We start from the raw sequence: 18,717 nt of genomic DNA on the forward strand, positions 1-18,717 counted from the left end.
GCCAGACAGAGGTCACCTCTGAGGAGTCTTTAGGAGACTGAGTAGAGGGATAGGGCATTTAGCCTATCTGTTTAGGGTAGATGTTTGAGGCCCTGGATTCTCTGGGTGAGGAATCTCTGTGGTCTCTCCAGCTGCTGCATGTGCTTTGTGAGGTACATGCTGAAAGGAGTATTGTATTCAATTATCAGTCTTATGAGGGAAGAATACAGGGGTGTTATGACCACCTTGTTCCTGGATGAGATGCCCTTACTAATGAAGTGGGCCATGTAGAAAGCTTTCCGTACAATGGAGGCAATATGGTGGTCAAAAGTCAGTTTGCTATCAACCTGGGTTCCCAAGTCCCTCACTACTGATTGCATGCTTAGTGCCTTATTATCAGTGTGATAATTTTTGGGGACATCATTCTGTCCAAAAGGAATGATGATGGATTTTTTGGCATTCAGTTTGAAGCCATGGTTCTGGCATCAGTCATTTGTTTGGGTGAGATCCTCTTGGAGGATGTCCACTTCACTAGGGGAATTGATGACAGCACCCAGCTTGCAGTCATCTGCAAACTTGGTCAGCCCTAGCCCACTAGATTTGGCCTGCACCTCTGAGAAGTATTTCCCTAACAGCAGAGGCCCCAAGTCCGATCCCTGGAGTACACCGCTTGTTACGTGTCCACTACTTGAGGTAGCTCCCCTGTTTTGACTAGGTGCATTCTATCAGTGAGCCAGTTTGCTACCCATCTGGTAACATATGGATTGATGCCTAGTTGAGATAGTTTATCTGTTATCCCTGAGTGGGAAATAGTATCGAAAGCCTTGGCCAGGTCAGGTATGTGGTGTCCACTGTCTTCCCCTCGTCTGTGGCCTTAGTGACTGTCTCAAAAAATTCAACTAAAGTTTACAGGCATGACCTCCCCCTGACAAAACCAAACTGTGTGGGATCAAGTGTCTGGAGGTTGCCAATGTCCTTGTTAATGAGGTCCATGATAACATGCTCCATGGCCTTGCAGATCAGGCTAGTTAGGCTGATGCGTCTGTAATTTCCTGGATCGGTGGATGCTCCACCTTTGTGCAGAGAGATGACAGTAGCTGTCCTCCACTCGGCTGGGATGAAGCCAGTACTCGGGCTTTGGTTGAATAGGGTGCCTAATGATGCTGCAAGTTCCTGCTTGAGTTCATGTAGGATGCAGCCTGGGATTTTATCGGGTCCCGTGGAGGCTGTATTTTTTCCCTTTGAGAGGGCAGTGATGACTTGCTCCCTAGAGATAAGGGGAGGGGGGCAAGTACTGGGGATGTCCTGTTTTACTGATGGGGGACAGAGTAGTGAAGTTTTCACTGAACCTGTCTGCCAGTAGGTCGGTTATATCTACAGGGTTTGTGTATGTGGTGTCTTTGACCACCAGTTTTGAGCAGATCTGGGTGCTTCCCTTGAGAATGCAGACATATGTGAAGAAAGCCTTACGATTGTCTTGAGTAGATTTAGCCAGTTTGGACTCAAAATTTGCTTTGGAGGATTTCACTAGTGCTCTTATTTGCTTGTTCAGGCTAAGGAGAGAGATTGCTTCCAATTTGACACCTGTTCCTTCTTGGTCCTGGACAACAATTTTTTTCCTTTTTATTATAGAGTTTATTTATTGCAGATGTCCACCAGACAGGTTTACTCTTCCTTGAGGAGGATGATTTCGTCCTGTCTGGTATTCCTGATTCGATGCAGCTATATAAATGCTCAAATAGTATTTTAGTGTACGTTTGGACATATGTGCCAGTTTCTATGGAGGGGGAGGGGGCTGTGAAGCTGTTTATACCTTCCCTTAGGAGGTTGTAATCAGCTTTGGAGAAGTTTTTTTTTTTACCCTAGCTGGGAGGGGGGGGGGGTTGGGGGAGATGGTGACTTCAAAAGTGACTGCTTTGTGGTCGGATCTTACTCGGGATGATGACACTGTAGGGATGCTGCAGTGGTTACGCATGTTAATACCAAGTCCATGATATTTTCACCTCTTGTGGGGGTGTCACTCAACTGGTCCATGGCATTTGCATTGATGAAATCAAGGAATCTCTTGACATTTGTGTTTTAGCATGAGTATTTCTTCCAAACTATGGTTGGATAGTTAAAGTCCTCCAGGATCAGGGTAAAGAGTTGAATCTTGATAGATTTGAAGAGGTCGAGATAGGTGGAGTGGGCATCTTGATTCAAAGTTGGAGGCCTTTAGCTAGCTATAATTTGAATAGTGGTCTTGTCAGTTGTTAACTGCACCTGGAGTATTTCCTGTGCATCATACCTTTTGACCAGCCTAGAGATGTGTATGCCTTTTATATATATTCCAACTCCACCTCCTTTTGTTTTGCTGCCCATGGCTTGGGGTCAGAATGAATGATAGGATGAGTAACCTGGTATTGCTGGAGAGCTGTCTGCAGCTTTGAACCAGGTTTCTGTGACTGCACAAATGTCTGCCTCTTCCAGGGTTAAGAATGCTTGCAATGAGTGCAGTTTAATGTTCAGACTCCTAGGGTTTAGCAGCATAACCTGTAATTTACGTTTTGATGAAATATTCATGTTTGTAGTTTTGACCTCATGGCAAGAGCCTTTGCCAGGAGCTTGAAGCCCAAGGGAGACAAATGCAGGCCATCTCTGGCAAAGCATCGTAGCTTGTCATTCATATCATCCTAGGCTGTCAGGTACTGGATCCCATTTGAATGACACTAGAAACTAAGCCAGTTGTTAAAATCAGTCATTTTCTGTTTGTATTGAGGCATCTTTCTGGGTGACGGTAGAATGCTGCTTAAGGCTAGGGACATACCTGCCTGGGACACATACTCCATGAGCTCAATCATCTCTCTCTTCATGTAGTCCAAGGAGGTACATCTCAAGTCATTCACTCCAGCATGGACTATGACCGAGTCATAACAGTACCTATTGAGAGACTTGAATACATTGGTGATATGGTGGATTCTGGCACCGACTAGCAACTAACCATGACTTTCTCCTTATCCAGCTTGTTGAGGGGCACATGTGTGTCTCACAATGGAGACTCCTATGACAAATATGTTTGGTTTATTTTTAAGCCTTAGTGGCTGTGAGAGAGAGGTGTGTGGACTATGTGTGGCATGGTGGGTAGTGGAGTTTGCGTGCGTTTATGCCTCTGAGGTCTCTTTTGTTTGAGTATGCTTTTGTTGAGGGCCTCTGCATATGTGGGAGTGTGTTGTATAGGTGTGGGTGGTGTTTGAGGTGTGGTGTTCATTTGCCAACCTTCTCAGTGCCAGATATACTGGTTTGTGGGAGAGACAGCAATGACACCAAGTGCTTGATGTATTTGCATCTCTCACAAATTGTGTTTTTAGGTGGCAGTAGTAGAGGGTGGCCGTGTACATGATGCAGTTGCTACACTGTCTCAGGATGCCTATATCGACCAGACTGGCAGGAGAAAATGTAGGAAATTGTCCATCCGTATTTGTCAGAAACTGAAAGAGCTAAGAGGGTAAAGGGAGGATGTCTACGAGTAGTACTACTAGATGATAACACAAGTGCTACTGAGGGAAAACTTGTAGCTGGAATACCTCAATTTTGAGCAAAGTTAAAGTCGTCAAAATTAAGTATTCCCATATATATCTGTATGTATATATATATATATATATATATATATATATATATATATCTATATACACACACACATATACATATATATATAAAATGTATGCACACACACGTGTGTGTGTATGTGTATATATATCTGTCTCACTCTCTCTATATATGTATATATAAAACACACACACACACACACATAAACATATATAATATGCAACCGTACAATGGGTTCCATGTATCCACGTGTAAAAAACTCAAAAGACAGCTGATAACATTATTGGTCGTAAAAATTAGAAGAAATACAGGTGTGGATGTGGGTATTTGAATGGCCTGGCCTAAAATGCCAAACCATGTGTACATTCCATGTTTTTCTAATACTCATATAATCAGAATTTGGGATTCACTGGTATTTTCCCATAAAAATGGAAAATCACTGTTCCTTACTGTTGTGTGTTGTCATTGCAAGTACGCTAATACCTCTCAACCTCTTAGAGCAAGAAATCTGGAAAGAGCTATAAATAAAAGTGGGACAAAGGCCCAAAATAGGGACAATTTTTTTAGCTTTCATATGACTGCAAGAAAAATAGGGACAATTTTTAAGTATTGCTCTTACCAACTTAGAAAGTTGATAGAATAACAGATTTACATTAGAATGAATTTTCTGAAGGGTATGAAGTCTTAAACTCAAATTTCTGTCATTATTCTCTAACATCAGTCTTTAATGATTTGCCACTAATTTGCCAGAAAAACACAATTTTATGAAAAATGGTCCAAAAATATATGGCAAAAATCTGGACATTCTGCGAAAATCTGTACAGTTGAGAAGTATGTGCTATGCAAGGGACGTACCTCCTGCTTTTGAAATTTTAGCCAAGTGATTTAGCCGCCTGCTTAAAGGGGGTAATACTTTAGCTCTGCCTGCAAGACTTAAAATGATTTCTTATCTACTACTTTGATGAGTATCTCACACAACTGTAATTAGTATTCATCTATTACATAATTGTGTTTTAGCCATATTTTGCAAGTGGTAAAATATTTCAGGTGCATGTGCTGTTTATTTTCCTCTTTGTGATGTCATTAAATGGGTACATGAACTAAAATACAGTAGTTCTCTACAGAATTTTGTAATGTGACCCCCATCATTCTAACTCATTAGCTATAAAATTAGCTTTATACTGTACTTTTCAGCAGAGTCATTTACCTTTGTTATTAGGAGAACTGTTAAATGTAGTATAGACAAGACATTGTTTTCTTATCTTTTTAAGTGACCAAGTCATATATTTTTTTCCTTATTTTGTAGGTTCCAGTATTTGCAAGCCTTGTTTGTCTGTGACAAGCGAATTAAGCAACAGTAACAAAGTTGACTTGATTGATTTGACAGTGGAAAGCTCTTCTGATGAAGAGCAAGAGCCTTCATCAAAAAAAATGTGTGTATACCTACCCGGATCAGAGGAAGGCCCCGCAAAAGGGTTAGAAATACATTCTTATGTAAATGCTTTATTTGATGTGTCATATTTTTTTCTGAATGGTATTTAATTTAGTTGATGAGTAATATGTGCATTGTACATGACATCCTTTTATCTAGCAGATACTTGAGAAGTCATAGTATGTAAAGGCACAAGATTTCAGCTTTTCCCACAGTAATCCCAGAGATATGAGAGAAGACTAATGTGCCTCTATCTAGTGATGCAGGCAGCAAACAAGGCTGCTATGATATAATGTGCATCACAGGACGTTTTGTAGAGTGCGAGTACATTCTCTTGTGTGGATACATTTGTGTGTGTGTTTGTTTGTGTGATGTGTGAGATGTGGAACTGAGAAGGTTTGCTATATTGGGGAACACTAGGCCTCATGTAAGTGCACATGTAGAACAGCAGGGATGTGGTTACTGGCACAGTCATATGTGGCTTGGTGGCCATCTTGATGTTTTACTTTCTTAACATCATGTGATCCGGGGTTATTTTTTTTTAACTTATTCAGACATGTCTATGCCTATGTCTCTAATGGACACAGGTAACCTTTACATGGTTAATCTCCCAGGCTCATGCTTACACTTATCAAGGGTATCAGAACTTGTCAAAGATTTGGGATGCATGGTTAGGCTTAAAAATACCTTTGTGGTCGTTAGCTTAATAACCACTTATGAAACTATATAGCTAGGTAAACGGGTAGGTAGAACAAATACATTTCTCCCCATGTACTTCATTGTGTTTGTTTAGATTGATAGACGGTAGTTAAACTGATGCATAAGATTCAGAGATAGTTACACAGAGATAGATCATTAATTCTGTTAGTAAGAGGAGGCTGCTGTCCCATTGCCCCCTGCACCAAGTATCCCCCTTGCAAATTAAAATACTAAAAAGGCAGACAAAAAAGATGGCTCCTGTTGGATCAGCATGTTGACCATTACTAGGAAAATGCCTCTGCTCTCATTTCGTAAAGCTGTCAAAAAAGATTGAATGTAGTAGTATACAAAAGCTTTGGAGTGCTTTCCACGTACGCCATACATCTGCAGAAGCTCATGGGTGTGCTGGTTTAAAATGAGATATGCAGGTACCAAAATTTAGAATTTTCTTGTGTTGAAGATTTCAGTTACAGTCTGCCTTCCCTTTGTCTTCATTGGTTTGGAGTTCTGCTTGTTCACTCTTTGGGGCAGATAAGTACCAATTAGGGGACCTTCCTTCCATTTTTTATGAGAAAGTTGTTACTCTTGCTTACATTGAGATGAAAAGGGAAGTGTCTTTGTAGAACACAAATGCATTACAATGATTCTCACACTGCTTGCTTGTTTAGAGAAGTCGCACAGTGTTTGGTCATGTAGTATTTGTTTATCTTTTACACTGAAAGCTCCTAGAAGTAGGCACAGCTCCATTAAAATTTATCTCAAGAACCAGCAGCTCATAGCTTTAACAGAATTGGCTTTGGATTCTGGCGCTGATACCTCTGGTTCCCAAGAAAAGGAAAAATGTTAGAGAGGTACCTGAAGTGGCTTCTCCTTTACCCTGTCTTCCCCATACTCGAGGGATGACTCCACCATGGACATTTCAGAGACCTCGGACCATCCTTCTCCTTCCAACTCCTCAGATGCTGCTCCTAGGGATGGCAGTGTACTTACCCTTGAGAAGGTGAGAACCATGCTGGAAGAGAGAAGAGGTACTGAGCTCCCATGTTGAGCTCCATACTTCCAAAACAATTTGTAATTTGGCTTTGGAAATTCCTAAAATGAAAAGTAAAAAAACACAAAGCATATCTCTCCTACTTCGGCTCCATCTTTTAAAGATAATAAAGAGGAATGGTATTCTTTTGCTAAAGGACTTTTTAAGGCCTTGCAGTCTTTGCAGTCTGCCCCTCTTTCTTCTTCCAGAAAAAGAAAGAGGCCTCCATCTGCTTCTTTTAGTGACTTCTAGTCTGAGATCTTAGAGACTGGCCTATGCCTCCCAGATGTCTCCCCTGATTTATTAAAATCAGAATCTGAAGAAAATATTTATTCAGATTCTCCAGTAGAATAATTTTTATTTTCAGACACCACTGATAGATTGAAAGAACTCTTCTGGTGTAAAAAAAAAAAATTTCTGAGACCCAAAAAAGATACTCTTCTCTTTTGCAAGTACAGACCCCAAGCCATTGTCCCTCCTATAATATGTGCTTTGGAGAATGCCTTTAATGCAGTATGTCCTTCACCTGATAGTCAGCCCTTTGCACACAATAAGCCTGACAGGCTTTATTAAGTGCCACAAACCCCAGATTCCTTTTTTGCATTCCGTGGCTTATCCGTCTGTGATTTCCATAGCCAAGGATGCTAGTTCTAAATATCTTACTGCTAGTAATCATTTACCGTCTGATAAGTTTGGAAGACCTGATGACAGATTTGGGAGGAAAGTTTATATTTCATCTACGCTTCCTTTTTCGACTGTCAATGTCTGGCTTACATGGCAGAATATCTGCTAAAATCATTTTCTAACATGAGCAAGGTACTTATGTATTTACAGTCAGCAGACATTAAATCTTCCCAACTCATTATGATTTCTTCTTTAACTCTGATAATTAAGCTTTCTTTAAAATGTTCATTTGATGCTGCTTTTGCAGTATCCTGAGCATCTGCAAGTGGATCATTTATGATAAATCTCAAAACATGCCTGAGGATATCTAGGCACACATTCTAAATGCTGTATTGAACAAGGAAGTACTGTTTAGTACTTTATCTGACGTTTTCTAAAGATTTGATGAGATGGACAGATTCACCCCATAGGTCAAACAGATTATTCAGTCTGCTATTCCTAGGAAAAATAGAAATTACTCTTCCAGTCTTAAGCCCTTCTACAGAAATCGTTATTGACAATTCCAACAAATGTCTGGGAAAAACAGTACAAGAAACATTGATAGAGCATTTCAAAGAAAAAAGGGGGTTCTGTCTAGGTTCAAAGGTAGTAAAAAAAATGCCTGCCTGTGTTCCTCTTCCAGTCCCCTCCTCTCCCCACCCTGTCTGGTCTCTAAACTTTGCAGGCAGTAGTCTCTCTCTTTTTCTTCCTCTTTGGAATCCAGTCACAACAGACTCTTGAGTGTTGGAAATTGTCTAGAATGGATGCAAGTGGCAGTAGAACTCTCTTTATCCAAACCTAGGGGATGTTCGTAATGTTCCAGTGTTGCAGTAATAACTCAGTGTCCTTCTGTGGAAGCCCTTGGTTGTCCTGAATATCAGAGAGTTTGTTCCCGTTGGATGCCCTATCCTCTGTTAGCATGTCCACGTATAAGGATCATCAGCTGGAGCCCTTTTCTCAATTTGTTCTTGCCGTCAAAGCCCAGTACATCTTTCATATAATGTATGTTGGTCAGTCTGAAGCCAGAGACAGAATACCTAAAGCTAAGTACCCCACTGGGCACCTTTGTTTTCTTGTAGTATTACTGTTTGAGGTCAGTGGTTAAGATGAATTTTTTTTAGACTGTGGAAACAAATCCCTCACTTGGGACTTTCGGGTCTATATTATAACATCGAAGTCGTAAAACTTTGAATGTTATAATATCGAACCCATTTGATCGAAACACAAGAAAACCGAACAGTCAGAATAGCAAATTTTTTTCCCAGGGAAGAAATTAGCTGTTCCGACAAACATACACACAACACAAGCACACCAAAATAAATAATCCACACCCATGCACTTCACAAAACCCTACACTAAACCAGACATACACCACTAGCTATCCACGTACCTTAACCCAACCCTAACCCTAAGGTCCCTAACAATCGCACACTCACCTTACCCGCTCCCTAACCCTAAATTCCCTATCGCACACTCACCTTATCCGCTCCCTAACCCTAAGGTTCCTATCGCGCACACACCTTCATTCGCACACTTACCTTAACCCGGTCCATAACCTTCGCTCCACAGTCGAGGAAATAGCGAAGCTGCAGAAATGGCCCACCAAATACTTTCCCTGGGAAAGTATTTGGTGTTCTGTAGCTTCGCTATTTCAAGTGTTCGCTGAATAGGGTTCGATATTATAATATTCAAAGTTTTAAGACTTCGATGTTATAATATAGATCCGGGACTTCCACACTCTCTGCGTGTTTTCCTCGGGTCCAAAGTACGATGTGCCCAACTGTACTCAGTGTACTTTTTTCATTCGCAAAATATTAAGTGTAAGGTAGAATTGCTTGAGAAGTTCTAAGAGAAAGATTATTGGAGGCCCACGTGTGATATGGTGTTTGCCATTCATGTTGAGTCAGAGTTTCGTCAAAAAAAGAAGCATTTGAATGCAGTCATGATATTGGCAACAGTCCATCTCTCTGTTAGTCCTTCCAAGCTCGTGATTATTGAAAGAGAAGAGACATGGTCACAATTCCCTCTGATAACAGAATGTGCAGCCGTAGTCTCCATAGAGACCCTTTTGGAATCCACCACTCAGCCACCTCGATGTTCGCATGGGCTGAAGGACTTAAGGCATTGGATAGGTCTGGAATAACACCCCAGACTCCTGCTTCTGACTCCCATTCAAGACCTACCAATGGGGAGGATGGAATCCCCAGTATCAGAGAGAAATCCAGAGCCATTTGCCCTCTGCCTGGCCTGACAGTCAGTGACAGACCGAAGATCAGGCCCAAAGCCAAACAGTAAAAGTCTGCTTGTTTGCCTTAGTTTAGGCCTTCTGGGTCTCAGTCACTTCAGGCCGGACCCACAGGATCTAGTCAGGTTAGCTGAGAATCTCATGTTTTTTTATGAGATCCCAACAGCTGAGCCCTGGTAGGCCCCCTGCTCCAAGAATGTTTCCTGTCAAGTAGAAGAGTGATCATGTCCCAGGAATCTACTAATACCCAAGACTCAGATGTAGGTGAGTTGACGTGGAACAAATATCCTCAGGGTCACATGTTTGATACTGTGTCAGATGATAATCTTGCCTCAGTCTCACCACCTAAGGACTTTTCTTTGGGAGAGTCCCTCCACAAGATTGAGGGAGTTCTTCATTTTGGTAGCTCAGGATTACCCTAATTCTAAGAAATGAGTGAGAAAAACCTGTGCCTCCAGTTCTAGAGGTTGTGGACAGTGTTATCCCATACTCTGCAGCCTAACTCCCAACCACATGCCCACAGGAAACCAGACCACTTCTACAGAGTCATGGATTCTGACACGCACCTGTTAAAGTATTTTGTAGAATATCCTGAGGCAGTCTTCTCAGAACTCATGGGAGCAAAATGCAGTCCCTCAAGGAGCACCTTGCCTAATAAAAAAGAGGGTAAAACTCTAGATGGATTTAGCAAAAAATGTATATGTCAGTTACCCTGGTTGTGAGGGCTTTAAATTGCCAGCTCCAAATGTTCACATTCCAGGAATCCTTCCTGGATTGGATGAAGCTAAAACTGGAGGGAGTGGAAGACAGAGCCTTCCAGAAAGAATTATTACAACTCTGCAACTCCTCTTCTCAGGTTGCAAAACATTCTTAGCATTTTGGCTTTGATACTTTGGAAGCATCAAGCAGGACAGTGGCTTCTGGGTTTGTAATTGGGTGTCATGCATGGTTAAGAGAGTAGTCCCTTCCTGATCATTTTAAATCAGAAATCCTGGGTTGCACATGTTGACAAGAACTTTCTTCAACTCAAGGCACATGCAGTATTTAAAAAACTGGAGGACAAGGCTAAATCACTTCAGACTGTTAAGAATTTTCTTTCTGCAGGTACAGCCTCTGAGGTTCAGTAGGAATTATCCTACTAAGCCTTGGTCCTTTCCTATTTCCCAGGCTAGATAAAGAGGGAGGGAGGACCAGGAGAGACAGAACACACAGACCAAGAAGAAGATGGAAAGCTGATCAAGCATCCAGACTTAGCAGACCCCACCCCAGGGAGTTCTGCAGGGAGCAGCCATGACTCAGTCAAATATCTCCATGCCCCCCTTCCTATAAGCCCCACTCCAATCCAGCCCACTCCCCTTCCATCAAAGCTAGGAGGCAGACTTTCCCTTTATCTAAACAGCTGGCAAGACATAACCCAGGACAAATGGATCCTCCACATCATAAGAAAAAGATACAAATTGATGTTTGCTGTCTTTCCATTTTCAAAACCTGTAGATAGCCCATTTGTCCCCAGTGGCCAGCTCAGAAAGACTCCAGTTCATGTCAAGTTGTTAATGGAACATGACTCCATAGACCCAGTACCCACAAGAGGAATAAGAACAGGTTACTGCTCAAGACTGTTGCTAGCACCAAGGAAAGAAGCGTCTTGGAGAACATTTGTAGATTTATAAAGACTAAACCAGTTCCTGGTCATCACCAAATTCAAAATGTTGACTTTTCAGAATCTCTTACCCATGGTTTCTCCATGAGCTTATATAGTCACCACAGAGCTCGAGGAAACTTGCTTCCATATTCCCATAGCAAAGGGACACATGAAGTATATTTATTGACCTTTGGCTTTTATATTGCTGCCAGAGTGTTCACAAAATGTCTGGTTCCAGTAGTTCCTTTACATGTCTCCAATGGTTTTCACAAGATGGTGAAGCACCAATAATGGCTTTTTGCAGACTCACTTTTTCCATATTTTGACAATTACCTTATTTTAAGGTTCTCTTTAAAACTGTTACGGGTCTCTGATAGATGTCAAGTGTATGTTTCAAAACCTAGGTTTTCATCTCATTCTGGAGAAGTCATTTCTTATTCCTTCCCACAGAATCACATTTCTGGGTTGCCTTTTCGACACATCTCTAGTAATGGCTTATCTTTTTCCAGATAAACCTTTTTTTTGTCACAGCCAGTTTCAGCAAGGGAGTAACTCAGGATTTTGGGATACACGGCTTTCACTGTCTTGATGATTCCTCTAGCCAGATTATACAGGAAAAATAAAGTGATTTCAAAAGTCAGCATGGATTCAGAATCATCGGAATCATCAGCCCATTTTTTTTTCTACATGGGGTCGGGGTGTCATGGTCACTGTCGTCATCTCTGTCAGTTCAGTACCACACTCCTGTCTCCTTCAGCACTTATGCCTAACTGTCGTAGATCTTCTTTCACACAATCCATCCACCTCTTTGCTGGACACCCTCATTTCCTCTTGCCTTCTTCCTGTCTGTTCCAAATCTTCTTCACCAGATTGTCTTTTGATTTTCTGCACATGTGCCCAAACCACTGTAATCTGTTCTCTTTGATCTTTTCTGCAATTGTAGTTAGTTTGGCTTCTGCTCTTATGTCCTCATTTCTTAGTCTGTCCCACAGTGTGTATCCTACCACCCTTCTCAGGCACTTCATTTCCATCACCTCTAACTTTCTCATCTGCTCTGCCTTTACAGCCCAGGTTTCTGTATCATACAGTAGTACGGGTCACACCACTGTTATGTACAGTTTATTTTTCAGCTTCTTTGACATTCTTCTGTCATACATTACACCTAACACTCTGACAGTTGACTGCAGCCCTTTGATTCTATCTTTGACCTGTTTACTCAGACTTCCCTTCTCGTCAACTTCCCCTCCCAGCTACTTGAAGCTATTAACCTGTTCGGCCATCTTCCATTCTACCTCAGTTCTCATCTTGTTCTGATTTCCCCAGTTTGCTGCCATTACCACTGTCTTATCTGTACTTAGTTTCATCCGATGTGCCTTCAGTTTTGCATTTCATTCCCCTATCCTTTGCTGAATTTCTTACTCAGAGTCTGCCTGTAATGTAATATCATCTGCATTCAGCAGCTTTGTTGATCTGTCCCCTCTGACCTGTTCGCTAATGTAGTCCATCACAGTATGAACAGCAATGGTTTCAGAGCTGAACCCTGGTGCACACCCACTGAGACACCTCTCTATGAGACCAAACACTGTTCGTACTTGAGTCAATGAATCCTTGTACATAGCCTGTACTAATTCTACCAATGTTTCTGGAACTTTGAACCACCAAGGTACTGCCCAAATCATCTTTCTTGGGACCTTGTCATATGTTTTCTGCAAGTCTAGGAATGCCCAGTTAGACTCTTTCCTCATCTCTAGCTTCTTCTCAACTGTCTGTCTCACTGCAAATATCTGGTCAGTTGTGCTTCATCACCTACTAGATAAAGCAGGACAACATCAATTGGTGTTGATAATGGGTGACTTGAATGCACATATCGGGACAGACAGAACAGGATATGAGGAATGCCTGGGTCCACATGGGTGGGGCAACAGGAATAAAGAAGGAGAAGCCATTCTAGACCTCTCTTTGGCAAATGGCTTGATAGTAGCCAACACATGGTTCAGAAAGAGAGACAATCACAATATCACATACAAGAGTAGTCAACATGCAACTCTGGTAGATTTCCTCCTAGTAAGGAAAAGGCACTGGGGCAGAATCCATGATTGCAAAGTCATCCCTAGTGAAACAGTCGCCCCACAGCATAAACCACTAGTTGCCACAATCAGCTGCAAGCAGTGGTCAGAGAAGGCTGTAAGGTCAACAGAGACCAGGCTGAAGACCTGGAAGCTGACTGGTGAGAAAGTGCAACAGTTCAAGGAATTACTCTGGGCTCTAGCACCCCAAGAACAGGAGGAAATAGGTGGAGTTGAAGAAGAATGGCAATGCCTAAAAAACAGCATGTGTTAGGACTACAGAAAAGATATGTGGCCGAGCCAGGTATGGAAATAAGGTACAAAAGGAAAGCTGGTGGTGGAATGCAGAAGTCCAGGAAGTCATCAAAAGAAAAAAGGAGTGCAGGAGGAAGTGGGAGACAGTAAAGACTGACCAGGCTAGGAAGGACTACTGGTTGGCTAACACAGAAGCTAAGAAAGAAGTTGCAATAGCAAAGAATAGGACATCAGAGGCACTGTACCAACTTCTGGAAAGTGACTCAGTAAATGGCACAAAGAAACTATGTCAGGTTGCAAGGCAAAGACAGAAAGATAAAGAAGATAGTCAGACACCCTTCATAAGGGATGCCAGCAGCAACCTACTCAACAGCCCAGATGAACTCAAAGGCAGATGGAAGGAGTATTTTCAGCAGCTTCTGAATGAAGAAAACCCCACAGAAGCTGTACTGCCCCAGAAACGGCCTACAATGAGAGAAGAGGAGAGCCCGCCCTAGAAGAAGTAAGAGCAACACTAAGGAAGATGAAGTCAGGGAAAGCAGCAGGCTCAGATGAGGTCACAGCAGATATGATAAAGATGCTGGGTGAAATAGGGGAGAAATGATTTTGCGGGTACTAATAGCAGTGTGGAGAAAAAGGCGTATTCCAGATGACTGGAGAATAAGCATACTCGTGCCAGTGTACAAGAACAAAGGGGACATCTACAACTGTGGGCAGTACAGAGGCATCAAACTCCTATCCCATTGCATGAAAGTTCTGGAGAGGGTGATTGATAAATGGATATGCAGAGTAGTAGAATGTAAGATGGGAGATGAGCAGTTTGGATTCAGATCAGGATGCAGCACAATTGACCCTATGTTTGCATTGAGACAGATACTTGAGAAGAAGCTAGAGATGAGAGAGTCCAGCTGGGCATTCCTAGACTTGGAGAAAGCATATGACAAGGTCCCAAGAAAGCTGATCTGGGCAGTACTGCGGTGGTTTGAAGTCCCAGAAGCATTGGTAGAATTAGTGCAGGTTATGTACAAGGACCCAGTGACTCAAGTATGAACAGTGTTCAGCCTCACAGAGGGGTTCCCAGTGGGTGTGGGTGTACATCAGGGTTCAGCTCTGAGCCCGCTGCTTTTCATACTGGTGATGGACTACATTAGCAAACAGGTCAGATAGAACAGATCAACAAAGTTGCTGTATGCAGATGATGTGGCATTACATGCAGACTCTGAGCTAGAACTTCAGCAAAGGATAAGAGAATGGAATGCAAATCTGAAGACACATGGGATGAAACTAAGCACAGATAAGACAGCGGTAATGGCAGCAAATTGGAGAAATCAGAAGAAGCTGAGAATACAGATAGAAGGGAAGATAGTGGAACAGGCAAACAGCTTGACGCATCTGGGAGGAGTAGTTGAGGAGAACAGTAGTCTAAAAGAAGAGGTCAAAGCTAGAATCAGAGGGTCTGTAGCCAATTGGCATAAAGTATCAGGTGTAGTCTATGACAGAAGAATGGCAAAGAAGCTGAAAAGTAAGGTGTAGAAGACAGTGGTGCAACCAGTACTACTGTATGGTAAAGAAACCTGGGCAGTAAAGGCAGAACATTTGAAGAAGCTAGAGGTGATGGAAATGAAGTGCCTGAGAAAGGTGATAGGATGCACACTGTGGGACAGACGAAGAAATGAGGGCATAAGAGCAGAAGCCAAAGTTTGGGCACATGTGTAGAAAAGAAAAAGAATGAAAGGCACACCACGACAATCAAAGCAAACCTCCAAAATTCAATAAGTTTTATTCACCAGTAAGCGCTTTCACGTCTCATATGACGCTTCTTCAGACTTTAAAATCAAATACACTGTAAGTGCTTAAATAGTCTACTCATCTATAAGGACCAATGACATTAACAAACTAATTAACATCAAAATATACTGAAATCCAAAACTACACTTAATCATGTGAATAAACTTGCTCAGAAAACTTTATACATTTATAAAAAACATATAAAAAAGACATATATAAAAAAGTACATATGTATATATATGTGTTTCTAAGTAACACAATATAGATACCTTTTTTAAAAACCTATTAAAAACTAATTAAATATTACAGGCCATTAATGTCTAAGGGGTCTGTCCTTGAGAAATGGTTTCAAGGAGACCCTGTCATTTGAACCATGCCTAATGTCTGCTTGAAATCTAATTATCCATCTATTTTCTTCTTTCTCTGTGAAATTATTCACGTTCCCTAGTCTCTCTGTGGTATGTATAAGTTCTAGGACTAAAAATTTGAACTTATGCGTGGTGTCAGTTTGTAATACATGTTTGGCAATAGCATTGGTTTCATTCTCCTTGTTTATAGCATAGATATGCTCTCGAATTCTTTCCCTTAAACTTCTATTAGTTTTTCCCACATAGAAACTACCACATTTCTGGCAGACCCCTAGATAAGATATACAACGTTCCTAGATGTACAGCTAGCATAGAAATCAAATACATATGTTATGTGAGTGTCTGGATGTTCAAAAGTATTAGTACCCAAAATATATTGACATTGGTTACAATTGTAACAAGGATACGTCCCCTTTTTGTTAGAGACAGGTTTTCTTGCCTCATTGTGTTCATAGCATAATAGCCTTTTTAAAGACTTAGTATTTTTATAACTAAAACTCGGTTGTTGACCCACTACTTCACCAATATCTTCATCTAACGTTAAAATATTCCAATTCTTCTTAATAACATTTGTTATCTTTTTATTTTGATTGGTAAATGGAATAGTTACCCTATTCTTCCTGGTATTATTACTTCTCTTATATAATGCCTCATCTACACTGCTGTTCCTATCACTATAGGGGTATCCATCAGTTCCACGATCAATCTGATGTACCTTCTCAATTTCCTTTTTATGATAACCCCTTTCTAAAAAATCTCTCTGTATATTTCCTATAGCTATACCATAACTCTCATCTTTACTAGTTAGTCTAGAGCATCTTAGTGCCTGATTTCTTATCACATTTTTATGTATATGAGGTGGATGCATGCTGTCTCTATGTAGAAACGCATTCCTCCTACAAGGTTTCCTGTAAACCACAGTGTGTATTACTTCTGCTTCTTTGGTTAATAATACATCCAGGAACTCAATCAAGTCCATAGAAAACTTACTAGTAAATACTAGGAAATTAGTGGTGCCATTAATATATGTGATAAAATCTTTCAGTGTATCTAAACCACCTCCCCAAACTAGAAAGAGGTCATCCACAAATCTTTTATAATACTTGATAGAATGTAAAAAATTAACATTATCTAAAACATATGTATATTCCCAATATGCAAGAACTATATTTGCATAAGAGTTGGCACATTGTGTGCCCATTGCCACACTAGTTGTTTGTAGGAAATATTTCCCATCAAACGTAAACACATTATTATTAAGAACCAACTCAAGCAGCATAGTAATTCTTATAACACGGTCTCTGGGTATCCCTTTCCTAATCAAATATAGCCTTAAATAATCTATTCCTATATCATTAGGAATGCTGGTGAACAGAGATTTACTATCCAAGGTTACCAAGTAGTCAGTCTCAGTTAGATGTTTAGTATTATTCAACACAGACAATGTTTCAAGAAATTGTTTAGTATCCCTGAGAATAGATGATGTTAATTCTACTACTGGTCTCAGTTGTTTTTCTAAGTATATAGACATACTTTCGGTTAGCCATCCTTTCCCAGAGACAATTGGTCTCAGTGGAGGGTTAATAAAATCCTTGTGAATTTTCGGTAAACCTCTAAAAATAGGTATCAGAGGTTTATCTATCAAAAAGTATTTATATAAATTATTATCAAAAATACCACTTAATAACATATCATATAAGTTGGCATATACATCTTTTATCATCACATTCAATTCTGTAGGTGTTAAACAATGATAAGTAGATTCATCTGATAACATTTCCTCAATTCCAGTATGATAGATAATTCTATCTAATATCACAATAGCCCCTCCTTTGTCAGCTGGTCGAATGACTATATCATTATTGCTTTGAAGGTTATGTAAGGCTTGGAACTCTTGTTTACTCAAATTAAAAAAACTCTGGTTTCGGTTTATTCTGTTTATCATTAAACATTGCTAACAGATCAGTAACACAAGCTTTCTCAAAGCATTCCAGGTGTGACTGTAACTGTGGTATAAAGGTGGATGGTTTTGAGTTAGCGACAGTTAACACGATACCCCGATCCCGTGTAGAAAAATGGGAAAAGGGGAGCTGATGATGATGAGTTGCGATTCATCCTGATCCGAATCTGAACTGTTCATCTCCCATTTTACTTTCTACTACTCTACATATCAGTTTATCAGTCATTCTCTCCAGAACTTTTATGCAGTGTGACAAGAGTTTGATACTTCTGTACTGCCCACAGTTGTGAATGTCCCCTTTGCTGTTGGAACGAGTATGCTTATTCTTCAATCATCTGGGATTATCCTTTCTCCTTCCATACTGCTATGAGTACCCCTAGGAACCATTTCTCCTGTATCTCACCCAGCATCTTTATTTATATCTGCTGTGACCTCATCTAAGCCCGCTGCTTTCCCTGACTTCATTTTATAAGTGCTGTCCTTACATCTTCTAGGGGGGGCTCCTGTTTTTCTCTCATGATAGACAATATCTAGTACAATACAGCTTCTGAGGGGTTTTCTTCATTCAGAAGCTGCTGGAAGTACTCCTTCCATCTGCCTTTGATATTCTGTGGCCTAGTGAGCAAGTTGTTACTTTCATCCCTTATGAAGGGTGTCTGACTGTCTTTCTTTATCTTGCAACTTGTTATAGTTTCTTTGTGCCTCCTACTGAGTCACTTTCCAGAAGCTGGTAAAGTACCTCTGATGCCCTGATTTTGGCTACTGAAACTCCTTCCTTAGCTTCTTTATTAGCCAGCCAGTATTCCTTCCTAGCCTAGCCCATTTTTTCTTTCCATCATTTTTTCCTGCACTCTTTCTTTCTTTTGATGATTTCTTGGACTTCTGCATTCCACCACCAGCTGTCCCTCTGTACCTTATTTCCATACCTGGCTCCGTCAAATATCTGTTCTGTAGTCTTCACACATGGTGTTTTGAGGTGCTGCCATTCTTCTTCCACTCTACCTA

The 18,717-nt window shown here is 40.9% G+C and overlaps 1 protein-coding gene across 5 annotated transcripts in view; it reads left to right on the forward strand.

Moving 5' to 3' along the window:
• The window catches only part of PIAS2 (protein inhibitor of activated STAT 2), a 3,576,601-nt gene that overhangs the window by 2,985,012 nt on the left and 572,872 nt on the right, over positions 1-18,717 (forward strand). For all 5 annotated transcript variants that reach the window (XM_044082047.1, XM_044082063.1, XM_044082067.1 and 2 more), the window contains exon 11: positions 4,871-5,039. In XM_044082047.1, coding sequence (XP_043937982.1) covers positions 4,871-5,039 — 169 coding nt within the window. The remainder of the gene's footprint in view (positions 1-4,870; positions 5,040-18,717) is intronic.

This window comes from Protopterus annectens, chromosome 1.part1 (assembly GCF_019279795.1).
Source record: "Protopterus annectens isolate FY-2018-M chromosome 1.part1, PAN1.0, whole genome shotgun sequence".
In the NCBI taxonomy this organism is placed as follows: domain Eukaryota; kingdom Metazoa; phylum Chordata; order Ceratodontiformes; family Protopteridae; genus Protopterus; species Protopterus annectens.